The sequence below is a fragment of the Rutilus rutilus genome (assembly GCF_951802725.1).
Source record: "Rutilus rutilus genome assembly, chromosome: 2".
NCBI lineage: Eukaryota > Metazoa > Chordata > Actinopteri > Cypriniformes > Leuciscidae > Rutilus > Rutilus rutilus.
The window spans coordinates 33874841-33902611 of record NC_140210.1 but is presented as its reverse complement, the minus strand read 5'-3'; the positions used below and the strand labels follow the sequence as shown (position 1 = coordinate 33902611).

The 27771-nt window shown below is 39.9% G+C and overlaps 1 protein-coding gene across 1 annotated transcript; it reads right to left on the bottom strand.

Moving 5' to 3' along the window:
* LOC311284675 (von Willebrand factor A domain-containing protein 7-like) lies at positions 1-26091 on the bottom strand (the record flags this gene model as incomplete). Its single annotated transcript, XM_084399853.1, has 15 exons — positions 1-1372; positions 1580-1873; positions 2019-2290; positions 2907-2993; positions 3210-3365; positions 3486-3618; positions 4360-4569; positions 4650-4766; positions 6192-6304; positions 6982-7151; positions 19791-19977; positions 20118-20246; positions 20334-20427; positions 25232-25525; positions 25894-26091. The coding sequence occupies 15 exons, from the start codon at positions 26089-26091 to the stop codon at positions 923-925; spliced, it is 2904 nt and encodes a 967-aa protein (XP_084255979.1). The 3' UTR covers positions 1-922.
* Between the last annotated feature and the right edge of the window lie 1680 nt (positions 26092-27771).

Genomic DNA, 27771 nt, shown 5'->3' with positions numbered 1-27771 from the left:
TGAATTCTCTTTATTTAGGAGTATCAGACAGGATGTAACTTAACTCAGTCAAACACTGCTTCAAACCTAATAAGTACAGGTTACAGCTGAGCTCTCCCTATTTTTTATATTAATTATTTCTGAATAATAACTTCTTAATAATCTCTTAATAACTTCATACTTTACTATAAAAAAAGAAAGTGAAGACAATTAATTTAAAGATACTGTACCTGATCATTTTTTCTTCTATTTAGGCAAAGGAAGAAAACCCCAAATAATCCCATACCCAAAACCCCAAATAAACCCCAAAACCCCAGGTTTAAACCCCAAATAATATATTTTAAAAGCAATCATCTGTGAAATGCCATCAACTGTTTATTATAGAGGATTGTAAGCTCTTTCCAGAGCCTTGGCCAATAACATGCTCAGGAAATGTGCATATTGAACTCAGGGACAAATATTATAAAATTAACAAGTACATCATGAATCCATTTTCCAAACCGTGTTTTTGTCTTATCCTGAATCACTACGGTCCACCTATAATAAGTGTTTATATTCGGACTATTTTAGACTGGTTCGGGTCGTACTGCTGCGGAGTAGCACAGTACCTGCGTGACTCGTCATAGATATAAACAGAGAGAAGTAGCTCCGTCTACAATGTTATTCCGCAATACGCATGCAGTTCTGTTTATTAACCGCTAGAGCGCCAAAAGTTAAGGACTGCAGCTTTAAGTAAAAGGCAACTCTTCGTTTTCTGTAATAATTTTCAATGATTATTGCACATAAAAAAAAAAAAAGAATTAGAAAAAGATAATTTATATTCCAACCAATTTTATTCTACACCTAAGCATTGTCACATGATTTAGACATTGATTATGTACTTCAGAGGCATGTTATTCGTATATCATTATATAAGTTTCTACTCAACTGAAGTTTCTCCTATTCACATAAAAAAAGCAATTAAGTTGCAGAGCAAAACAGACATTGAGAAAGACACAAAGTAGCCTCTATTGGTTGTGGTAATGACCGTGGTGATTGTCGAAGGCTTATTAGTGACTGTAGAGGGCTCAACTGTGGTTGCAGTTACAGAGGGACTCTTTATAGAAGTGAAACATGTGCCCACATTTCCCACCATGTCCACAACTACCAGCTCTACTTCCTGAGAACAACAGGATGCATTATAGGATGCCACAGTCACATTTGTGCCATCCTCACTTATCACAACGCTTAAGCTGAGAGAGCCGTTCCCACGGTTGAAAGACACACCGGATATGCCTGTGCCATTCCCGTCCGTCAAGTTGGCGGAGAGTTCCCATGATGCCGTGCTGCATTCCACAGAACAGTTAGCTTTGATGCTCACTACCTGACAGACAGGGCTAGAAATATCAGTCACCTGCCAAAATAAAAATAAAAATAATTGAGGTTAGTCAGAGTCGATGAAGGGATCAAATGCTAATACTGTTTGCAGCAAAAACAATGAGTCACGAAGAAAGCTATTCTATTCAATGGAGATCAGTTACAGTACAATGAAAATACAACATAAGTCAAGCTGATGGTAATTATTAATAATGTCTACTCTAGCTGCTTTCATAACAGCTACCTTAGTCATGACACTGAAGCGCAGTGCCACGTAATTCGAGTCACTGGACTCTGGATCTTCTGCTTCAATAGTGAGTGTGACATCCGTCCCTGACTTTGTGTTGGAGGGTGCGGTCAGTGTTACAGTTCCCTGAGCGCTGCTCTCTGTCCCCACGTTCAGAGAGCTGGGGAAAGACACGCTGAAGCCGCGGTCAGTCCGGGCTCGGATAGTGTAGTTGCTCCCTGTAGCATTATTGACCAATGTAAAGTTGAGATCGAAAGGAATTCCAGGCTCTATATAGCTATCTGGTTGGGCCTGAGAAGTGAAATGGTTAATATGGTTAGAAATATTGTCAATGTATTTTGCATATATTTAATTGAATATTCTGTGCTGCTCATACTAAACTTATATAAAAATCATGTGTCAATGTTTTTTTGCTGAACTATCCACTTAAGCTCACCGTGATGGTAACTCTAGAGCCTTTTTGCTGTGTGGGTGACTGTCTCTGGAATTGACTAGGCAAAGATCGAGTTGAGTCATTCAACAGTCCTTTAAGTTGGACCACAAATGCTCCCTCTGGGATTTTCTCTACATTCACCAGGAAGTCTGTCGCTCCCACTGCTTTGATGGTTCCATTAACAACATCAGATCCTGAAGCTTCAACTAGAAGCACGTCAGTCACTGTGACTGAATCTCCTCCGGTCACAGAGACAAACAAAGTAGCTTTCCGACCTGATCAACAATTAAAGAAACATTTTTCATTCACATTGACAACACTAAAAAATTTAAATAAAGATAGTTCGTCATGTTTATACTCTCCTGTTCAAAAGTTTGGCATCAGAAATATATATATATATTTTTAAAATTATACTTTTATTCAGCAAGGACAGAATAAAAACACATAATGAACTCTCTATTCAAAAAATCCTGAAAAAAATTATAATGAAATCCAAAAAAATATTAAGCAGCACAACTGTTTTTAACATCGATAATCAGAAATGTTTCTTAAGAAAGATTTCTGAAGGATCATGTTCCACTGATGCTAAAAAATTCAGCTTTACCAGGACAGGAATAAATTACATTTTTAATTATTTTAAAATAGAAAACAGTTATTATAAATTGTAATAATATATATTTATAATAATACAATATTACTGTTTATAGTATACTGTATTTTTTTATCAAATAAAAGCAGCCTTGGTGGGCATAAGAGACTTCTTTCAAAAAACATTTTTAAAATCTTACAGACTCAAAACTTTTGACAAAAGAAAAGTGTCAAAAGAAATAATCAACTGTTTAAAAAAAATCAAGAAGAAATATTAGAAGGAAAAAGAAGATGATATCATACCGATGAATGGACGATTGGCTTTCGGTGTGATGTCACCTCCCTCTGACTGCTCCACAAAGTTAAAGAGAAAGTTCACAGAGCTCTGACCTGTAGTCACAATTAAAATATAGTGAAAGTAGCACAACTATTGCAAGATGCAACATTATTGCAATCTTCCAAATGAAAACATTTGACTGATTTTCTTTTCAAAGCCATTGTTTGTTAAACTAAAAGATTAAACATAAATGTAATTATAATAATACATTTGATAATTCTTTTTTTAATATCAATGGTTTACATATCTGGCAGAATAAAACCACTTACCAGTGACTTTAAGGCTGTAGAAAGTTGCAGAGTTAATGCTGATCTTCCATTCCATCCCCGTCTGGTTGTCAGAGTTTAGTGTAACTCTCCTTAAATTCCCAACAGTCAGGATGCTACCCAGAGGACCATCTGCCACTGAATCTGACTGAGACACACCTGAAAGGCAGGAGAAGCATAGCTTATTTTTAACAATGATTCTGGCATCTGGATTTTTCTATTAGAGAAAATAAAACCCTCATATCATCAACACACAATGTCCGAGGTGCGTTGGCTCACCTGTAGGGCTGTAGAGGGTAAAGACGGGAGAGTCTCCGGTGACATACACCGTCACATTGGACAGAGATGGATCCAACACAAAAGAAAAATTTTCTGCAATGGCTGGACTTCTCACGACCTGAAGAACAGTCACCTTCAAGAAACACAGAGACGTTTTCAATGTTGTCGTGTTTCACAGCAAAATTCCAACCACCAAATTGAAACAAATAAAAATTTAACTTTTTCCAGAATGAGTCCGATACCGATACTTTCAGTTTTGGTTCTTGCCGATATCTGTATTTTAACTGCATTTTTTACTTTTAAATATATTGGGTAGAGAAACCAAAAGAATATGAATCATATTAGTTGGCTTAATTTGTTTAGCAAATCATGCTTAAGCATGTTTAAATGTATTGTATGAGCTACAGCTACTTTCACTGTTCATTCTATTGCTCTATCCTATTTTATCATTTAATTGCACAGCTCATATTTAGAGCTGTTCCAGCAGGCTCAGTGCTAAGGATTAGGTCAGTGGTTCAAATGTTTAGATACCAGTGAAATATCCAACCCGATTTCACAGCAATTCGTACATATTTTACGAGTTGCCCAATTCGTATGAATTCATACAAATGACCTACCCCTGACCCCGCCTCTAAACCTACCCATCACTGGGGTTTAGACAAATCGTACAAATTCGTACGAGTGAGGTCTTAAGAATTTGTACGAATTAGCCATCTTTTACTCACTCGTATGAATTTGTACGAATTGGTCGAGACAATTCTCTATCCCAATACTGGTACCAATACTGGTCTCGGTATCAGTGCATCCCTAATATATAAATATATATATATATATATATATATATATACATACATTAGTCATTGTCAGAACATACCAGGTCTGAGGTAGATGCATCCGTAATGACTGCAGTGGCCTGAGACAGTGTAGCCCTTGGGACCTCTATGGTCTGTCCACCTGAAATTTGAGCCAGGTCTCTGTATATCTGTATGTCCGACTGAGGAATTGATCTTGAATTAAACTGTTGAGATTGTGAGACATCCCGTCTTCTACGGAATGAGAAGGAGTTAGTCAACATGAATGTGACCTGGAGGGCAGAGAGAAATTGCAGAGAGTGTCAGTTACAAATTAGCAGCAATGACGTAGAAGTGTTCTGCAGGCACTCACTGTTGACTTGGTGCGTTCTATCATGGCCTGAACGGTGCTTTTTAATTCCCTGTCCTTTGCTGAAGCATCGGTGAAAACAAAAATGTCTGAAGACGGAGGAGCACCTGCTAGTGCCAACTGAAAAAAACAAGATGAGAAGACCTCAAGATATTATTAATTTCTCATTCTGGCTTTATCTCAGACAAAGCTCAAACCAGCTGTGATATTCACAATAATTGTATCAGTAATATAATCTTATACACTCACCTAAAGGATTATTAGGAACACCTGTTCAATTTCTCATTAATGCAATTATCTAATCAACCAATCACATGGCAGTTGCTTCAATGCATTTAGGGGTGTGGTCCTGGTCAAGACAATCTCCTGAACTCCAAACTGAATGTCAGAATGGGAAAGAAAGGTGATTTCAGCAATTTTGAGCGTGGCATGGTTGTTGGTGCCAGACGGGCCGGTCTGAGTATTTCACAATCTGCTCAGTTACTGGGATTTTCACGCACAACCATTTCTAGGGTTTACAAAGAATGGTGTGAAAAGGGAAAAACATCCAGTATGTGGCAGTCCTGTGTGCGAAAATGCCTTGTTGATGCTAGAGGTCAGAGGAGAATGGGCCGACTGATTCAAGCTGATAGAAGAGCAACTTTGACTGAAATAACCACTCGTTACAACCAAGGTATGCAGCAAAGCATTTGTGAAGCCACAACACGCACAACCTTGAAGGCGGATGGGCTACAACAGCAGAAGACCCCACCGGGTACCACTCATCTCCACTACAAATAGGAAAAAGAGGCAACAATTTGCACAAGCTCACCAAAATTGGACAGTTGAAGACTGGAAAAATGTTGCCTGGTCTGATGAGTCTCGATTTCTGTTGAGACATTCAGATGGTAGAGTCAGAATTTGGCGTAAACAGAATGAGAACATGGATCCATCATGCCTTGTTACCACTGTGCAGGCTGGTGGTGGTGGTGTAATGGTGTGGGGGATGTTTTTTTTGGCACACTTTAGGCCCCTTAGTGCCAATTGGGCATCGTTTAAATGACCATGTCCATCCCTTTATGACCACCATGTACCCATCCTCTGATGGCTACTTCCAGCAGGATAATGCACCATGTCACAAAGCTCGAATCATTTCAAATTGGTTTCTTGAACATGACAATGAGTTCACTGTACTAAAATGGCCCCCACAGTCACCAGATCTCAACCCAATAGAGCATCTTTGGGATGTGGTGGAATGGGAGCTTCGTGCCCTGGATGTGCATCCCACAAATCTCCATCAACTGCAAGATGCTATCCTATCAATATGGGCCAACATTTCTAAAGAATGCTTTCAATACCTTGTTGAATCAATGCCACGTAGAATTAAGGCAGTTCTGAAGGCGAAAGGGGGTCAAACACAGTATTAGTATGGTGTTCCTAATAATCCTTTAGGTGAGTGTATACTGTATCAATGTGAATAGGAGTGTTTTTCTTAGTTTAAATCAAGGTTTACAAAACTCTCCTAAAGACCCACAAACACACAGACACACACACACACACACACACCAGCAATCCTGACAAGCACATCTCTGGAATGTCTCCTCCATCAGATGCTGTGAGGGAATTGATTTTCGCTTTGAAAATATCTGCATCTGCAGTCCTTGTCAGAGGTCCAAAATCTGTATGACACAAACACATCACAGAACACTACAGAAACAATAATGTTTTACATCATTTAAATGTAATAATTTAATAATAATCTAACTGAAATATTTTGAATATCTTTACATAATTTACTTCCACTAACTATTGTTCAGCTATCATTCAGATCACACATCACATCACACTTGTATTGATGAGGGCAGACATGTGTACTTTTAATATATTCCATAAAAAGCAACTCACTCACAGATCATTTCATGTTCAAGTCATTGCAAGTTAGATTTGAACATGAACAAAAGTGATTATGTCCGAATGGGTGAATAGTTTACTAATTATTCCATCCATTTTCACTTGATGCAAATGCCTCAATGAATGTTTGATGCATTCAGGCTCATTTACACACATAATGGGCAGGCATTCATGTTGACCGCGTGATCAGCCAATCACAGCATTACCACGCCACAGTGAGTGTCATCACTGTGTCACAGTGGGACAGTGAGTGCATATAAGCTATCATAAAAAATTGTAGTCTATAGAATATTAAATCTCATATTTCTTCTTTTTTTTTTTTTTTTTTACTGTTGATTGTTGATTATTTTGTCATTCAAATTCAATGTTTTGAGGCACTGCCTCCTTTGCTTTTTTTGCCCTTTGTTGGGGGGAAAACTGGATAATATAGACACAAGATGTCTACCTGGATCATTAAATGGGACTAGAATGTATTCTGAAGGTTCTTTCGGTGTTCCTCTCCTGCTGTCTATGATACTGAAGGACACTGTCTTGGCTGCTTCAATGTCATCAGACATACTGCCTGTGGTGTCAATCACAAAAGCCAGAACTGAGGTCTGACTGAGGCCCATCAATCTGAGAGAAAGAAAGAAACAAATAAGACTGGCCGTATAAATTTGTTACTCTAGGGGCGTTATAACTAAAGAACTCTGTGTATCCACAGCATCAGCAGAAATGGCATTCCACACAGCTAAAACACTAAAACACAACTAAAAGCTAAAACACAGTAGGGGCCCTCATTTATAAAACCCACAGATTTGAACTTAGAGTGTGTGCATACTCTAAAATCCATGCTAACTTTCATATTTAAAAAAAAAAGGTCTTTGACGTGGAAACGTTTTTAGCGACCCGTCAGGTTCTAAGCAGATGTACTGAAGAAGGGGTGGATTCTGGAATCCACTGCTGCTTCTATATATCTAATGAGTGATGTAATGACTGAGACAATCGGACACATGACTATTTATTACATTTAACAAATAAGATTTAAAGCCCACTCTTAGGAATGAAATAATAATAATAATAATATAATAATAACTTTATTTTGTATAGCGCTTTTAAAAGTCAATTCTCAGAGCGCTTTACATAAGCAAAATTAAGATAGATAAAATAGGCATGATAAACACAATACAAAAAAGTATTACAAACAATTTTACAAACCTAAAAACAATTTAAAAATAAGTATCCAAGACATATAGTTAACCTATAAAATACATCACATAAACAACCACAAAAATCACCTTTCACCCAAATGCTTCCTTAAAATAAGTTTTAAAGGAGGTAAACATTTTCAAGGATGGTGCATTTCTAATTTCGGAAGGCAGAGAATTCCATAACTTTGGGGCAACTGAAGAGAACGCCCTATCACCCATTGTTTTTAGGTACGTTACCAGAACAACTAAAAGACCAGCATCGGCCGAGCGAAGATTACGTGTCGGAATGTAGGGTATTAAAAGCTCAGAAAAATATTGAGGTCCATTTAATGCCTTGTAGGTCAACATAAGAATCTTAAAATCAACACGAAATTTGACAGGTAGCCAGTGCAAGGTCTCTAAAATAGGTTTTATATGATCTCTATGTCTTGTCCTAGTCAGAATACGTGCAGCAGAGTTTTGTACCCACTGAAGTTTGTTCAAAATAGATTTTGATGCTCCTGCTAACAAGGCATTGCAATAATCAATTCTAGGGAAAACCAGAGTATTGATTAATTTTTCAGCGACAGGAAAAGGCAGCATGGACCGTAATCTGGATATATTTCTGAGATGAAAAAAATAAACTTTAACAGTATTACGTACGTGAAGATCAAATGTTAAATTAGAATCGAAAATTACTCCCAGGTTTTTTCATTTAGATTGGAACTGTATAACAGAGCCATGTAAAGCTACAGGTTTCACTCAGCGTAACTGGTGAGGCGAACCAATAAGCATCACTTCAGTCTTTGCACTATTTAGACATAGAAAATTAATAGACATCCAATTTTTGATATCTGTGATACAGTTAGAAAGATGTGAAGCAGCCACATTTACATCAGGTTTTGAGTGAATGTATATCTGTGTGTCATCAGCATAAAAATGAAAATATCCCCCCAGAAGAGGCAAGAGAGCAGAAAAGGCCTCAGTCGCCAGGGCGACCATCAGATAAGATGGTTTTATTGCTGTTAAAAATGTGGTCATGTGGTCAAGACTGAGGCCATAGGAAAGACCTACAGCCCTCAAAACAGATTTCCCTGCATTAATTTATAGACGAAATGAACATGCATCCCAGGACATTGTGTGTGATCATTTTATGTTCCCGGTTGGAAATTCCACCTTATTGGTCGATCCAACCCTGAGAGGTGGGACCTTTATCAGGCTTTAAATTGTAATTGTTACACAAGGTCCTATCTTGGCCTTCTTGGTACGCTCACGTAGCTGTCCTGCATGGCCACACCAGGCCCCAGGGCAGCAGGCCTTGACCCACAACCAGCAATATGCTCATTCAGAAGAGAGAGGACTCTCTCAACCACAACAGAATTAAGGACAACATCAGGAGTTTGGCACAATTTATTCCTTCAATGCAGAAGTCGTCAATCGCAACTTCAACAATAAACTCTTCCGACTTCCTTCCTTCTCCTGTTAGCTCTGCGTGTCCTCTCCGGCCCTAGTCCGGCAAGACACAATCTGCACTCCAGCCATGTGGACAGAGTAGGGGTGTAACGATTCGTTTTGACAACGATTCGATTCGTATCGCGATTCGTGGTTGTCGATATGATTCAAGGACGATATTGGTTCATTTAGAACGATACAATCCGAAACGATTCAGTGACTTGAAATCGATTCAGTGACTTTTTAGCCAGAAATTATTGTAAGGGAATCAGGCATCAATTAATTATGAATATAAACAAACAAGTAAACAACAATTAATGTCAAATGCATTCACATTTTATTTGAATAAAGTAGGACTGCACAATTATGACAAAAATCATAATTGTCGAATATTCCCTTGAAATTGTAATTGCGATTATTAATTACAATTATCACAACATTGAATGATGTTTTGAATAGTTTGGCCATGGGACCCACATTTCCCCATGGTCATCAAGCCGCAACCCACCTTTTTAGGAATTACAGTGGGTACGGAAAGTATTCAGACCCCTTAAATTGTATACTCTTTGTTATATTGCAGCCATTTGCTAAAATCATTTAAGTTAATTTTTTTTTCTCATTATTGTACACACAGCACCCCACATTGACAGAAAAACACAGAATTGTTGACATTTTTGCACATTTATTAAAAAAGAAAAACTGAAATATCACATGGTCCTAAGTATTCAGACCCTTTGCTCAGTATTTAGTAGAAGCACCCTTTTGATCTAATATAGCCATGAGTCTTTTTGGGAAAGATGCAACAAGTTTTTCACACCTGGATTTGGGTATCCTCTGCCATTCCTCCTCTGCCATTCCTCCTACCATCCAACCTCTCCAGTTCTGTCAGGTTGGATGGTAAACGTGGGTGGGCAGCCATTTTCAGGTCTCTCCAGAGATGCTCAATTGGGTTTAAGTCAGGGCTCTGGCTGGGCCATTCAAGAACAGTCACGGAGTTGTTGTGAAGCCACTCCTTCGTTATTTTAGCTGTGCGCTTCTTGTTGGAAGGTGAACCTTCGGCCCAGTCTGAGGTCCAGAGCACTCTGGAGAAGGTTTTCGTCCAGGATATCCCTGTACTTGGCCGCATTCATCTTTCCCTCGATTGCAACCAGTCGTCCTGTCCCTGCAGCTGAAAAACACCCCCACAGCATGATGCTGCCACCACCATGCTTCACTGTTGAGACTGTATTGGACAGGTGATGAGCAGTGCCTGGTTTTCTCCACACATACCGCTTAGAATTAAGGCCAAAAAGTTCTATCTTGGTCTAATCAGACCAGAGAATCTTATTTATCACCATCTTGGAGTCCTTCAGGTGTGCTTTCATGTCTTGCACTGAGGAGAGGCTTCCGTCGGGCCACTCTGCCATAAAGCCCCGACTGGTGGATGGCTGCAGTGATGGTTGACTAACTACAACTTTCTCCCATCTCCCGACTGCATCTCTGGAGCTCAGCCACAGTGATCTTTGGGTTCTTCTTTACCTCTCTCACCAAGGCTCTTCTCCCCCGATAGCTCAGTTTGGCCGGACGGCCAGCTCTAGGAAGGGTTCTGGTCGTCCCAAACGTCTTCCATTTAAGGATTGTGAAGGCCACTGTGCTCTTAGGAACCTTAAGTGCAGCAGAATTATTTTTGTAACCTTGGCCAGATCTGTGCCTTGCCACAATTCTGTCTCTGAGCTCTTCAGGCAGTTCCTTTGACCTCATGATTCTCATTTGCTCTGACATGCACTGTGAGCTGTAAGGTCTTATATAGACAGGTGTGTGGCTTTCCTAATCAAGTCCATTCAGTATAATCAAACACAGCTGGGCTCAAATGAAGGTGTAGAACCATCTCAAGGATGATCAGAAGAAATGGACAGCACCTGAGTTAAATATATGAGTGTCACAGCAAAGGGTCTGAATACTTCAGTTTTTCTTTTTTTAATAAATGTGCAAAAATGTCAACAATTCTGTGTTTTTCTGTCAATGTGGGGTGCTGTGTGTACAATAATGAGGAAAAAAAATGAACTTAAATGATTTTAGCAAATGGCTGCAATATAACAAAGAGTGAAAAAATGTAAGGGGGTCTGAATACTTTCCGTACCCACTGTATATAGGCCTATTATAATACATTTGTTTACACAAAAATTGTTGACACAGAAGTTCTGTCCCCCTTTACTTAACATACAAAAAAAATTGTAAGAATATGACAAATACTGATAAACAGTAGGCACTGCGAGGTTAAGCTATTAAATAGCAGTCCCAAACTAGTTTTTGTTAATACAATCTTGGTATGAGCCACCACAGTCATATCAAAATATACAAAATAACCAGTAAGTGACATTTTGTTATGGAAACAAACAACAATTAGGCTACCATGGTGATACACAATACTTAGAAGAACTGGTAAAGAAACATGGAAACTGCTCCTGATAAATAACAACAAACATGACGTACCAATAACGTAATTTATTGGTATTTTACTTTTATTTCGTAACTTACTAATTTACGACATTGCATGCTCGTATTTCTTTTGCGCTTTAGTGAAGTGATACAGCGCGCGGGGGCGCATTTGAGCGTGCAATTAAAGAGTGCACGCTACGAGCACAGTATAACGATGACAGGACATGAAATTTCGTTTTTCTGAGGTGAGAGACTTTATTTTGTTACAAGTTATGAAAATAATGATAGAATAATGACACGGACATATAGCCTGACAACATCATCTGACCGCAGATACTGAATCTGGACCTTTTTTTCGAATTTAAAACGTAACGACGTTGCATGCTTGTAGTTTATTTTGTGCTCTATAGTGAAGCGATATAGGCCTACTACAGCGCGCTCCGCCGCATTTGCGCGTGCAATTGAAGAGTGCGCACTACTGCAGTATAGCGGCTAAGAGGACAGTCACAGGAAAGTCCGTTTTTCTGAGGTGAGAGACTTTGCGCTGCTGCTGGCGAGTCACGCATGGCGATGACGTCACAGATAGGCAGACTGAATAGAGTAACGTTTAACGCCTTTATCATTAAAAGTGCTAAGAAAAAACATATAAAGTCTGACGTGCTTAAATCGTTTCCTAGTATACAATCGATTCATTACCTTTTAAAACGATGTTAGATCGATATATGGCCAACTTGCCAACTTGCTGAGCACAGATCGATGTAGTTGGATCATAGGAATATAAATCGATACATCGATGTAGTTGAAGAATCGTTACACCCCTAGGACAGAGTCAAACAAACCATTCAAGTTCATCACCATTTCTTCATTCAATGCAGAAGAAATCGATTGAGACTCATATTGAACCATCAAAATCCTCCCTTAGGAACTTCACAAAATGCTTTCACTGCAAAGGCCATGCAAGTATACATTTAATGAGGTGCTCTGAAAATAATAAGCTGATGGTTCTTTTCATAGTTAAATGGATATTTTCCATAGTTCCATTTCCTGCTTCCGGTTTCATTCTGTCACTTACCATTATACCCAAGTATGTGTGATTGTATGTTGTGTATTTAGATTAGTTATGCTTATGATTTAGTTAAAAAAACTTGTGCACAATACGTATTTGGTTCTGATTCTCTGCTTGCAACAAAGTTTATTTTACGATTTAGATTTTGACTACAGGCTCCTTAGTAGTACTGTACAGTAAGAAAGACATTTCCCTCCCCTGGAATTGAACATTTCTTAGAATTAATAAACAATTAACAGTGAGTGTTCAACGGGGTGAACAGGTTGATTGAGTGTAATATTAATTTTACTACATTAAATTAATTCTATTAACTGATCTAAATATTCATAATTAATTATTACAAGTTATGACTGATTATTCATATTTATTTTGAGCTAATTTGCTACAGTGATTAAAATCAAAGTATTAATCAATAGTTTTCCTTCTAAATACCACATGAGTTGAATGACTTCTCTAGGCTTATGAGATGTTACTTTGTTATAGAAGTTACCAGTGTGAAATTTTATTTTCATGTTATTTTCATTCTCTAATGTCTGTATTAAATATCTGAGAGGTGACTGAAGTGACTGGCCCATGCCAGGAATTACGGACTCGTTTTGTTTGAGAAATACATCTGTTCCCTTTCGATCGCTCTGTCGATGCCACGCCGAGACCGACGAATAGGAATCTCGCTAGCGAGGCCAATCTACTTCGAGTGAAACTAAAACAAGCCAATACACATTGGTGTGCAATCATTTGCATCAGCTGTGCAGCCTCGCAGCGCGGGTATAACAAGCAGCTGGTGTGATTGCACTTCAGGTTTTTGCTTCGGAGCTTTTTGCGTCTCTTTCGGGGAACCAACCCCCTAGGAGCCCTCACCCCTCTCACGCTCCGCAGCCAGTTGAGCCACCATTGGAGAACGCCGGACCACCCTTGAGGTGTGTACCGGTTGTCTCCTTTGGTGCTCCCCGCGACGACCAGATGTCGATCACTGCATCGGAGGGTGGGTCAGACTTCCGGGTCCGTCTCGAGAAGATAAGGGATACACGTGTATCCCGCCAGTGGAACTGGCCGTTGCTATGCAGCTGTGCCCTAACACCACTTGGTGCAGAGAACCGTGTCTTCCTTCCCGGGCCTGTAAGTACTCGTCGGATTTAACCTTTTGCGACGAAGGTAACCGCACGGTCAGTGGGTCGTGCGATGTCCCCCTTGGTGGTCCAGGAACGCCACCACTGGCTGTGTCTGGCCGACATGAGAGGGACCGACAAGCTCCGGTTCCTTAACTGTCTGGGGTCTAAGGGGTTTTTAGGGTCCTTGAGATGTTTTGACATGGCCTGACATTTGTGCTTTTTTCAGTTGCTTATAAACATATTAATGGCAAAGGTGTAATTACACTCTATTTAGCACAAACAGGGCTACCATAATATGTGAGCAACATGTATGTACATGTTTGTATTTTTGAGAGAATAATGTTTATGCATGGTTATTGAAAAAACTAAAAATGAAAGGCCACAAAACGCATACTAAACATGTGTCCACAAGACTTTTGACTAATAGATGTTGTCGTCTAGAGTTTTTGCTTCAAAATGATCTGAAATTCATCCTGCCTAATCATTCACATAAAACAATACATTGATTTAAATTTTGAAAGACACTTTTTGTTTGGAAAGGCAAAATGCGTGGGGGCGTGAATGATCATGAACAATGATGTGATTCACACCTGAGAAGACAATGACCTGCATAATGAGCCTTTCATTCAGGTGTGTCTCTGGGTACCACAAGAAAGAATGTGAGGACTTATTTTGTATACGCAAATTGTATAATATCCAAGGTAAACATTTCTAGTAACTATGCAGTTCATTCTCATACTGTATTTTCAGAAAGTTTTGGAATATATCCTCTCCCCAAATGTGTCACTAATAAAAAAACAATAATAAATAATTTAATGAGAAGGCTTATATTGACCTATTAAGATGTTGCTTACATCTACCTTGTAAATATATTTTTTGCTATTTTATTAAAAAGTTTTCATATGTAAATCAACAACAATTACAATTTTAACTATATTTCAAGTGTAATCTTTCTTTTAAAAAATTATACATTTTATCATACGCATTTCAAAGTCAAGGATTCATTAGTTTGAATATTGGAACAAACACTATAATAACATCTTAGTTGATAATTCAATATACCTACTTTATTTTTGACAAAACATCACATACTATATATTTAACATATGAGCAGAAATTGGTGAACAAAAGCTTATTTGATGTGACAGTAGTTTTTTTTACAGTAATAGCTTTATAATCTATCCAAAACTAATCAACGAAATCTTTTCTAAACATTCATATTTCGTCTGTAACATATCGTTTTATGATATATTAGCATATAAATGTTATTTTGCAGTTTAATACGTTGCTCATACAAAGACATTTTATTTCAACATATTTCAGTCGAGTTTTACTTATCTCAGTATAGCATAGTTTGGTAAAAGCTAAACTAGTAGATGTGTTCATGTAAAAATAACATGTTTACTAATGTAAGTGCAAGTGTGAATGAGCTGCACAGATGCGCGCTGTTGTTTCCTACAGCTGAAGTAAACATCTGTACTGTTCATTCATTCACACACAGACACGCGATTCATATTTAAACAGTCTTTTTGCGGTTTACAGACACTATTGCATATCGAGATTAGAACAAAGCACTTAAGAATAAAGAACTTACTATTCACAGTCCTCAGCTGGATCCGTTGCTCCTCAAAGTGAAACTAAACCTGAGGTAAATTTCCCAGGATTATTCCTCACAGCGAAGCAAGATGACTTAAAGTGCACGAGTCTGATTAAACTTGGTGTGTTTTATCGAGCTGATGTGGGCGTTTGCATGGATTGCCTCAGATCATTTGCATTTGAATAGCGCGCGCTACGTGGGCATGATCACATTAGCACTTAAAGCGGGGCTCAGTAGTTTCGGGATTTCTTCGCTGTATTCTCGCTTTTTGCTCGCAGGTTTCTCTCTAGAGCTCCCCCCACAGCTTCGGAATAGATATTTGACAACACTGTTGTAAAAACTCGTTAGGCGATTCTCAGACACCAGAGGCTAGTAGATCAACGACATCAAAGCAGATGGGACATTCTTTAAAACGTCTTCTTCATTCGGGTTCAAACAGCGTGAGGGAGCGCAATAATGACAGCATTTTAGCAGATTTCTTTTGGCCGTAAAGCAATTGTTTACATCGCGAGACCTGATATCAGCCGGCTCAAAGTTGCAAGTGCGGATTTTCCACTCACGGGCACCAGGGGGGTGCAAAACGACCACCATTCAACCCGAAATAAGTAATATAACCATTCCAATGACTCCGAAGCTGTTCAGTTAAGGTAAAAAAGTTACTTAGTTCACCTTTAATGAGCTATAATGAGCTGAACTGAGAACGACTGACATCTCTCTCTTTTCATACAGATTAAATAGAGAATATTTGTTTTCAATAAATGTTCATTTAAAAGAAGAGAATTCAAGCTTTATAAAGACATATCACTCGTTCCTGTGTGACAAGTATTTGCTGAGGTACAGTTCGTTTTTGGACGCGTTTGAGAATGGACTTCACTGACAGAGAGAAGGCAGAACTCGCATCATGTTTATTTTTATTTATTTGGCAAAAACACTTTGTTTTGATGAATGATGCATAAAACTTATATGTAAGATCAAAATCAACAGAGTATTTTGAGTCTCTTTTGCACTGATAAGAAAAAAACCGAGCTGGTATCGCCGGCGATACCGCCGACCCCAGGGGGTTAACTCCCCCGTGTCCCAGACCGGCCTCTTCGGTGACGCGGTCGAGAACTTCGCCCAGCCAGTTCATGGCTGTCTCCTGCATCTGCCCCTGCTCCTGCGCCGCAGCAGCAGCCTCCACCTAAACGGCGCCATGGAGCCAGTCGCAGGCCGCCCCGCCCGTGGACGGGCGACCAAGAGGTGGAAGGGACTGCTCTCCAGGAGACGGTGATCACGTCGCTCCCTCCCCAGGAAGAGGGCCGGGTGGAAAATCCTCATTTTCCTTTTGTTTTTGTTCCGCCGCTGGCCTCAAAACCAGCAGTACCCAAATTTTCAATAAAAGAGCAGTTTCTTCCATCTCTGGGTCTGAAGAGGGTCCTGAGAGCAGTGGGGGAAGATAATCCTCACCACTCTCATCCGCCTCTTCTATCGCCAGCAGGCAGCAGTGTGCAGTTCGAGAATGCAACAAAGCCGCCTCCTGCACCTCCTGCCTCATGGAACCAGGTAAGTTTTGCACAGCACACTCAGACTCCGCTACGGGCCGCCTCCCAGAGAGAGCCTCCCGAGCTGAGCCCCTGTGTTCCACCTTGCTGCCCCACTCCGGGTACGCCTACGGTCCCTTTGGTCCCGCTTGCACGGTCTCCGAGAGCCTGGTTAGTGCTCCCCAGTCCATCTCGCTGGCTCATTCGGACCATTAGGCTATGCGATTCAGTTCGCCCCGCATCCCCCTAAGTTTCGGGCCATCCACTCCACTACATTGAGAGCAGCCGATGCCCATGTCTTGCACGCGGAGATCGCAGTCCTACTGGCGAAGGACGCGATAGAGCCGGTCCCTCCAGCCGATATGAGGTCAGGACACTACAGTCCCTACTTCATTGTACCCAAGAAAGGTGGTGGGTTACGACCGATCTTGGATCTGCGAGTTTTTAATCGGAGCCTTCACAAGCTACCGTTCAAAATGCTCACACAGAGATGCATTTTCGAATGCATCCGTCCCCGAGATTGGTTTGCAGTGATCGACCTGAAGGACGCGTACTTTCATGTCTCGATTCTTCCTCAACACAGGCCGTTTCTGCGCTTTGCGTTCGAGGGTCAAGCATATCAGTACAAGGTCCTGCCCTTCAGGCTGTCCCTGTCTCCCCGTGTCTTCACGAAAGTCACGGAGGGGGCCCTTGTTCCCATGAGAGAACAGGGCGTTCGCATCTTCAACTATCTCGACGACTGGCTCATACTAGCACACCTCGTGCTCAGGCACCTCAGCCAGCTGGGCCTTCAGGTCAACTGGGAAAAGAGCAAACTCACCCCTGTGCAGAGGATCTCTTTTATCGGTATGGAGTTGGATTCGGTCGCACAGACAGCGCGCCTCACAGAGCAACGTGCTCAGTCGGTGCTTAACTGCTTGAACATGTTCAAAGGCAGGACAGCGGTTCCACTGAAATTCTTTCAGAGGCTCCTGGGGCATATGGCAGCAGCAGCAGTGGTAACTCCGCTCGGGCTGCTCCATGAGACCGCTTCAGCACTGGCTTCACGGCCGAGTCCCGAGATGGGCGTGGCATCACACCACCCACCGGGTGACAATCACACCGGTGTGCCGCCAGACCTTCAGTCTGTGGTCAGACCCCTCGACATTTCATCAGCCTCTTTCACGCAGCGCGTTGATCCCAGGAAATGACCGTAAAATTGATAGAGTGCCTTCTGTGTGAACGCAAACACGTCCTGGGATTGATGCCGGGATCGATGCTAGGATGGGGACCTAGTAACATTGCCGGGATCAGTCTCGGAATGCGTCCTGTGTGAACAAAAGCCAGGACCAATGCTGTAAGGGGTGTGTGGTAGTGATAACTTGACGCACAACGTAATGACGGCTTATCGAATTAAAAAGTTGTGATTTGACCACGAAACATGTTGTACATAAACAAAAAAGTTTGAACATCAACATCTAATGCCTGATCAGCTGCCATGTTGTCCAAAGCAATGCAAACACTTCCGCTGTTGTACCAACACGTTTTCGATGCGTACGTTACACGACACGTGTCTTTGCGGGATCTTTACATAGCTACGGGAGATCTGAAATCATTCAGCTACACACAACTTCAAGATCATTTGTGATTTTTATAGATTTCACAACTGGAAGTGAGGCATACACACATTTATTTATTTGTAGGTATGTTCGTTCTCTGAATCACATATACGCACATTTGAGAAATAGTATGATCGAATGTTGAACAGTTTCTACACAACATTATAATATAAATGAGGCTACTGGCATGCATTCTTCATTCATCATTTTATAAAAGAATACCCTGGTGGAAAAAAATATATGCTAAGTATACTTGCAGCCAGACTAATTTAGTATAATTCAAGTGTGTTAATGATTAGTTAACTTGAAGTGTGCTATTTTGAAACAACATGTACTATTTTGTACTAAGTATATTTTAGCTGTAATTAAATCATAGTAAAGCATAACTTTAAGTATATTTAGTGTACTTTTGTGTACTAAATTTGAACAACTTCAAGTATACTAAGTATACTTTAGTATATGTCTGTGGCTTGATTAGTGATATGAAAGTGTACTTTATTTCTGTTACAAGTACATTACAAATTGTGACTCTGGATCACAAAACCAGTCACAAGTAGCACGTTGCAATAGCCAACAACACATTGTATGGATCAAATTTATAGATTTTTCTTTTATGCCAAAAATCATTAGGATATTAAGTAAAGATCATGTTCCATGAAGATATCTTGTAAATTTCCTACCGTAAATATATAAAACATTTATTTTTGTGAGTGAATGCAGCACAATCGCAGACAAACAGACAGACAGACAGACAGACAGACGACTCAAACTCGGGTCTACCGAAGGTCCACGAGCCAGGACTCAAACTCGTGTCTCCCGGATCACAACGCCGCTACATTAGTGAACTTGCCCATGACAAATGCCAAACTTAGCTTTACTTTGTACAAAATACTATTGTATACTATAATGTATTATGAAAGTATACTTTCAATGCATTGTTACAATGATAATTTCCAGCACACAGTTAAAATATACCTAAAATATATTTTTAAGAAAGTGCAAATAAATACACTTTAAAAAAATAAACTGAATTTTCACTTCATGTATATTTTTATAAGATATATTGTTTATATGAAAATAAACTAAAGTACAATTATTTTAAGTGTATATTATATTAATATTTTATACCCACTTGGTTAGAGTTAAAAAATCGAGATTAATTTTATGTCGAAATGGTACCTCGCCATGTTACTTTGACCAAAGTAATTGAACGCACATGACCTCATAAATATGAACTTTTCAGAAGGACTTAAATGTTTCTTTTTTTTTTATATAATTAGCTAAAGAAGAGCTCAAAGAGTGGTGTAAAAAGAAGGTATGTGTACCGAAGAAAGGCTTGGTTGCCTGTGGCCAGTCGGATGTCTTCCAGCAGTTCCATAGTAGCATTGATGGCCATTTCAGCGGCACGCTGATGAAGAAAGCCGTGACTTGAGCTGATGTCATCCTTGTTGATACCTCCGGTGGGGTCTCTATAACTGGTCAAGTCAAGAAGGCCACCATGGCTACACTTGCCTGAGAGAAAATTATGTCAGCATATATAGATTAATAGTTCCAATTTCAAACATCCTGTGGACTGTGATGACAGGCCTATACAGAGGAGTTATAATTGAAAGGCAGATCAACACTACACATGGGATGCTAAGCTTCCTTACCCACAGGTTTTGTAGAGGAGACCAAGCTGAAATACCCTGAGGTTAGTTTCTTATGCAGCAATATTTCTGGGAGAATGTTATCACTACAGTCTTTCCCAGTGCAGCTTCTGCATGTTGGTGTGCTGCGGTCTGTATACAGATAAAAGATAAGAATGTGAAACTAGTTTCAAAACACTCTGGAAATTGTAAAATGAGGGTAATTGTATTTTGTCATACCTGCTAGATTGTTGAGAGGAAGCTCACGTCTGATCAGGGGGCTGAAAGGAGCAGTGTTTCCCAGTTCCACCCAGTTACTGTGGCTATAGAAATCCTGCACACAAACACTGCAAATCAAATATTACAAATAATACTGTCCAACGTTCTAAAAGTATGTATACACTTTGTGGTTGTCTAACATATTGGAACATGTGCATACAGTTCATTTGCAGTGGTTAAACTAAACCTGTATGGACTGAAAAAGCTCTGTCATCATGTTTGCAGATGTTACTTGGTTTAACTTTGCTTTCTATGCAATGAAATACAAATATTTTCATTCAAACAAACAAGTGTCCAAAATTGTTCAAATACTCTTAGTTAAGTAAAAAAAAATAAGAAAAAGAAAAGAAATTGAATAGCCGATTTAAAATGCTTAATTTTTTATTCTTTTTATTTTACCTTAATTTTATCAGGAAGTCCCATTGAGATTGATGATACAACATAGACCAAGCCTACAACGCTGATTTAAAGGTGAACTAAGTAACTTTTTACCTTAACTGAACAGCTTCGGAGTCATTGGAATGGTTATATTACTTATTTCGGGTTGAATGGTGGTCGTTTCGCACCCCCCTGGTGCCCGTGAGCGGAAAATTCGCACTTGCAACTTTGAGCCGGCGAGCCGCCGGCCGCCGCGTCAGGAAGTCTCGCGTGATATCAGGTCTCGCGATGTAAACAATTGCTTTACGGCCAAAAGAAATCTGCTAAAATGCCGTCATTATTGCGCTTCCTCTCGCTGTCCGAACCCGAAGGAAGAAGACGTTTTAAAGAATGTCACATCTGCTTTGATGTCGTTGATCTACTAGCCTCTGGTGTCTGAGAATCACCAAAGAGTTTTTACAACAGTGTTGTCAAATATCTATTCCGAAGCTGTGGGGGGAGCTCTAGAGAGAAACCTGCGAGCAAAAAGCGAGAATACAGTGAAGAAATCCCGAAGCTACTGAGTGCTGCCAGAGCCCGTTTACGGAGAGCCTGTCCACTCCCTATTAAGCCCTATTGTACCGAATTTTGGTTGTAGTACCACCAGAGTTCCACTGGGGGCGCTCGCCATGAGTGCAAAATGAATGGGAGTCAATGGGGCTAGATGGCTAAATTTGTCTCTTTCACCCGATTGCCGTTGAGAAATCTCAGATGTGATTGTAGATTTTGCAAGTTCAACATGGGTTTTAGGTCGAAAGTTGAATGAATGAGTACTTATGTCGTTTTGATTTCTTACAGGTTGAGTTGTTGTTGCCCATAACACGCTAGCATTCTGCTAATGACGTCAGCATTCTGACGTCATTGACATTTTGAAAGACTTTTTTAAAGCAAATAAGTGACTCTAAAAAATCTAACACCCAGCAATGTGTAATTTATTTGCATCTCCTTTCGAATACAACATTCAAATTACTAGACAAAAAATTATATCCTGAGAAAAGTGGATTTTGAGGGGTATACCGCCATTGACCTCCATTCATTCTGCACTCGTCCTGTGAGCGCCCTCATATGGAATCAGAGTGGAACTGCAACCAGTTCAGAAGCCGGAAGTGTAGTGAGAGTGAAACTTCTCGCCATATTAGACATTCTCTGGTGCTGCTTTAAACCAAGCGGCAACCCATAGATATATATATAAACACTAGATACCTCGTACGCGCTGTTGGCCAATGGAGGTCGACGTCCGCACACGGCGGCCATCTTGCGACAGGGTGCTCGCTCACTCGTTTAATGGTGCATGTACTTTAAAATAACCATAACTTGCTCAATTTTCTACCGATTTTCAAACGGTTTGGTTTGTTATAAACGTCAGAGATGTAGTTACGACACTGCATAAACTGCATACATATGAAAAATTATAACATGCATGTTCAAGCATTCGGAATTATAGCCATGTTAATAACGTTTGTAAGAAACCAAACCGTTTGTAAATCCGTCGAGATTTCATCGAGATATGAGGATTTGTGTACGTGCTGATCATTCACCTTAATGCACAGAGCACTGCCGTAAGATGGCCGAACGGTGATGCCGGAAGTGACTGCGCCATAAGACATCTAGCGTTTATATATGATATCTATGCGGCAACCTCCCCGTCTCTCTCTTGAAACCAACACGGAAGTGAGTTAAACTGCAATTCGTTGACTGGCCGCTTGAGGCTGTTGTCAGAAGTGAGTCAAATCTGTATCTCCCCCATGTTAAAATGCCAAATTTTACAGCAGAAAAAAACGTGTTTAAAGCCTGGTGTCTGTATGTGGATTTAGTCTATACAGCTAATTTTGCCCTTCATAACAACTGTGAGGGGGGTGAATTATTTTATAACTCGTCCGTTTAGTTGATTAATATTTAAATTTAAGGGTGTGGCCAAGCCACTTGAGTGACAGATGGATTGCCGCTGTCAGTGCTAGCCGTTTGTCTGCTGTTACTAGCCGTCACTTCGCCTCAGCAATGTTAGCTGCTGAACTTGCCATCTCTGCAGTGTTTGTGCTTTTTTTCGGGATTATTATTTCATACAATTTAATACTTGGGTAACGTTACAAAGCCCACGTCTTTGGATTCCGTCGTTATCGTTCGAGAGAACAACCAGCGCTGTATTTCAGTTGTTTTCCTCTGTGAACATGCACTAATGGATGTCTGACAATTTCGTTGCTTTTTGGGGTTTTCAAATTTAAAACGTCAATAAATGCTCGTTCGTTCTGCTCCCATGGAACAGATGGATTATAATATGCTTATGTAAATTACCGTCAGATGAAATCATGCGGGCGTCGGCGCTTTCTCCGTCCGTGCAATAAATGCACATGAATGAGCGCGGATTTTCTAGCGCATTTATTTGCACTTCAAAGGCAATATATCTATGGTTTAACGGTTAAATCATAACCCATTTGACAGACGGCCAACATCAGAATTTAAAATGGACTGAATAAGCTCTCTAACTTGAGCAATGCCGCGCTGACGGACCACGAAAGAGTGACGGACATGTATGCACATAAATCACTGTCATACACAAACACTCTCGAAGTAATACACAGTCTCACTTGTAGCCATGTCTTTTAACTATTATAATATTTCGAAGGGCAAAAATAGGAACGTTTAATTGGCTTTACATCATCAGCTAACTCGATCACGTCGAGCTAGGTGATTTCAGATAGCCAGGCTCCTCAGCTCCACTCACGCCCATAGACAGTAAAAGAAATGGACACAGCGACCCCATTGGAACTCAATAGGCTCTATGCACGATCGCTTCCGCGTTTTGTCTCAGCCCGCCCAGTTACATCCGGTGCTGCGTCAGAAGCAGTTTTTGCATTAGGTGGAGATAATGGCAAATTACACTCGCGGTTTACAAAAACTTCCAGCGGTTAACGTGAATGAAGTTAACAATATTGTAAGGCAGTTAAACTGTCACACATGAGTAAAAAAGAGAAGTTCTTTAAATTATAAATTACGAGCTACATCAACAACTTTGAGGGTGAGTATTCTCTCATATCGCGCGAAATCCGACTAGCGAATCAGTTTCTAAAATCGTTGTCTCCGTTTCTGAGAAAATTAATTTTATTGAAGTGAATTGTCCTATAGAACGCGCTATGCGGAAGTAAAGACGCTGGCTGAGATCCTACCGGAAATACGTCAGTAGCGTTCGTGCATAGAGCCTATTGAGACAAGTGAAGCCCATTTTTAGCGATTTCTTAGCACTTCCTTTCCTGACGCGCAGACTCAAACCGAGCAAAGTTTTACACGGACCACGTGAGCAACCCGTCTGTCTTCTAGTAGCCGTGCCAAGAGAAATCTGAATCATTCCCTTCCTAATCTTGCAGAGACGGAGAGTGTGAGTAGGAGCTGTCCATAAGCTTGGAGCAGGAGCAACTTTTGCTAGGTATTCTGATTAATTATATTGTCATTTTGCCTCCACGTCCCCCCGATTGCCCGCGAGCTTCTCCTCCTGTCCATACGGTAATCTCTCTACTGTGCGACAGAGAGTCGTGTGGTTATGACGCAATCGTTAGCCTACTTTTACAAAAACTGCTTCTACGGGGCCTTAACATAAGCTACAAGGTAATGGAGCATTTTATACATTGTCGTGTTTCTTTAGAAATAAATAATGGACAAATGGAGTCTTTAAACGCCTCAGATGTAAAGTTATTCGCTGTCAAAGTGACGCCAAAATGAATGGGAGTCAATGGGATGCTAACTGCAGGTGAAGTTCTGCTACAAGATGGCGGAACGCGGCCGACTTCAACTTCCGGTCGACTTCCTTCCCCCCTGCTCACGCCCCGCCTGTTTGTCTATTTCCTGTTATCCGGGAGTGACGCAAAGCCAAGATGGCGACGGACGGCTCCGCCCACTTTGGGCTTCAAAAATGCTCTTCAGAAACCTACGGGTGACGTCACGGACACTACGTCCATATTTTTTTACAGTCTATGCTTTAAACACAGAGGTATTTTACAAGAAACAATCGCATGTCTCCTTTACTGCATTCTTTATGGTTATCTTAAATTCATAATTAGAAACAAGTATGCTCAAAAATCTAATTGCTAATTGTTTCATGACCAAGGTGCAAAATAGGAAAATGCCGTTTTCCCAGATCTGTCAAAACCCAGGGTACATTAAAAAAACAACCACTTGGAGGAACGCAATTTGTAACTACCAGAGCAAAAACAAACGTTTAAGAGGTAATAAAATAAAATAAGAGAAGAGAGAATCGGCAACTCCATGTAAATGGTGCTAGCAACGACATGGGTTTGATTCCCTAGGAATGCATGAACTGATAACATATGCATGTAAGTCACTTTTGATATATATTTTTGGATGTAACGCAAATATATATAAAACCAGCATAAAAAATAAAATAAAAAAGATTACAGACCAACCTACTATAATCTCCATTTATAACGTACCTGTAGAGTATGACATACAGCCCCCAGTGTGATTCGACCAGAGATATAGCTCCCCTGCTGCACACTGGCCTTTACAGCAGCCAGGCCACTAGTGATGAGGTCCCGGCCCTCACCGAAAGCCTCATTATCTATGTGACGTGCCGCACTCAGAAAAAATGCTACATCTATGGCTGCATTGCTTAGATAAATCTCTATTATCGCTGAATAAAAACCCAGTGAAGAGATGGCAGACGATGAATCAGGAGATGTTGCGCAGGCTTGTTGGACAGCAGATACAGTCAGTCTGTTGTTTATCTGGAGGTGAGGTGTGGAAAGTGGAGAATATTATTATTATTATTATTATTATTATTAAAAACATAACTCAAATTACCTTCAGTTGTCTATTCAGGTTTCAAATCAGTGTAGCAGAACTTGAGACATAGCAACTTAAAAAAAACCAGCAGTTTCAAAATTCACATTTGAGGCATATTCATGAGGTATATACATTCATATATGAGGAATTCAAAATATTCTGTTGTAAAACAAAATATAAAAAGTCTCTTCAAGGAATGATAATCAGAGACCCTTTTTTACTCATTAATAGTTTGCGTGACTATAAAATGCTAATATCTTCCTGGTTCTTGGAACAATTCAGTTGGTTCAGTCTCATGTTCTTTTCTTACAGCCAGTGTAAAGTCTCGCCCCAGGGCAGTGGCTATGTCACGGCACACTTCTGCTGTCTTGCGGAGGATGGCCATCTGAGTGATTTCTCGATGGGTGACGGAGCCACCCTGAAAAAGAGGTTTGAATCCTGCCACCTGGGGGGGTTGAAACAGGGTCCCCCAGAGAAGAAATACAGCCACCACAACCAGTGAAACCATGACTGTCCACAATAAATGGTGCTGTGGGACAATTCAGTCTTCTCTCACCAGTGAAGAAAATCTTGATGAAATTTCACTAAACATTACAAATAAGATAAATTAGTTTAGATATGGAAATTTCTAAGCTTGCAAATTTCCTCATAAAATATGATATATTACTCAATTAGAGAAAAATTGTGAATTAAAAAGTAAAAATAGAGAATTACCTTTTCGCAGATTTTGTGTGTATACTGTAACTTATGCACAGCCTCTGTCAGTGTATTTATACACCTTTAAATGATGAATGTTAGCGTCACACATATTTTGTGACGGAAATAAGGGATTGCATAAATGACAATCCGGTTTGTGTATGTGTTACTAAGAAAATCACTTGACTCCTTGTTAACCACAACTGCTGATTGTGCCTTTTTCAGGGAGGGAGAGGGGAGAGAGGGGAGGGGAGGGGAGGGGAGGGGAGGGGAGGGGAGGGGAGGGAGGGAGGGTGTAAAGTGTAAAGTTGTGCAAGACTCGCAACTTATGGAAGTATTGTGACATACTGCTAATATTTACCATAACACTATACAGCATGGCATGCAATTATGCATTACAGTGTAAGATGGCTGTAGAACAAACTTAATCCTTATGTGACATTACAATGTCAAAAAACTTGGGAGGAGTAATGAAAATAAACAAGATCTAGTGGCACTAGATCTACTCCTGACCGTTTCTGGAAGCTGCCTGTCTAGCCTGCCTGTCCTCTTTGGTTTGTGGAAGCTGATTTTCTTTAATGGGGCTGGTTCGAGTCTTTCCACTTATGGGAAGCCGTTTTAACATTTAATAATTTAAGCCGACTAGTCTCTATTTTCATGCTACTAGTACTCATTTTTTAGATACTAGTATCTATTCCATTAAGTACTAGTACTTATTCATTAGCTACTAGTGCTTATTCTTTAGGTACTAGTGCCTATTCTTTAAATACTAGTGCTTATTCTTTAGGTACTAGTAAATTTTTAAAGATACTACTTAATCATTAGATACTAGTACCTATTTATTACATACTAGTATTTATTCCAAATGTTACTAGTAAGATTTTTAATTTTACTAGTAAGATTTTTAATTTAACTCTCCAGTGGCCGTTCTGACTAGTCATAACATAAGACGAGTAAAAAAGCAGTTGTGACTAGTAAAATAAGAATAGTTACTAGTAACAATTACAAATGATACTAGTGTCTAATAAATAGGTACTAGTATCTAATTAATAGGTACTAGTATCTAATTAATAGGTACTACTATCTAATTAATAGGTACTAGTATCTAATGAATAAGTACTAGTAAGTAAGTAAGTAAGTAAGTAAGTAAGTAGCTTTATTGCCAAGTAGTGTTTTACACATACAAGGAATTTGCTTGGGTTAAAAAGGTGCTACATGTAGACAAAAATACAGTTGACATAAAAATATAAAAATATACAAATATAGAATGGACAATACAAATATAATCACTACTGTCAATTCTCTATTCTCAATCTCTACAGGACAATACAAATACAATATAAAATGGACTCAATAAGGGACCCGTGGTTTGTTAATGAGGCTAACTGCAGATGGGAAAAAACTATTTTTGTGGCGAGAGGTTTTGGTCATGATGGACCGCAGCCTCCTGCCAGAGGGAAGAGTCTGAAACAGTTTATGTCCGGGGTGGGAG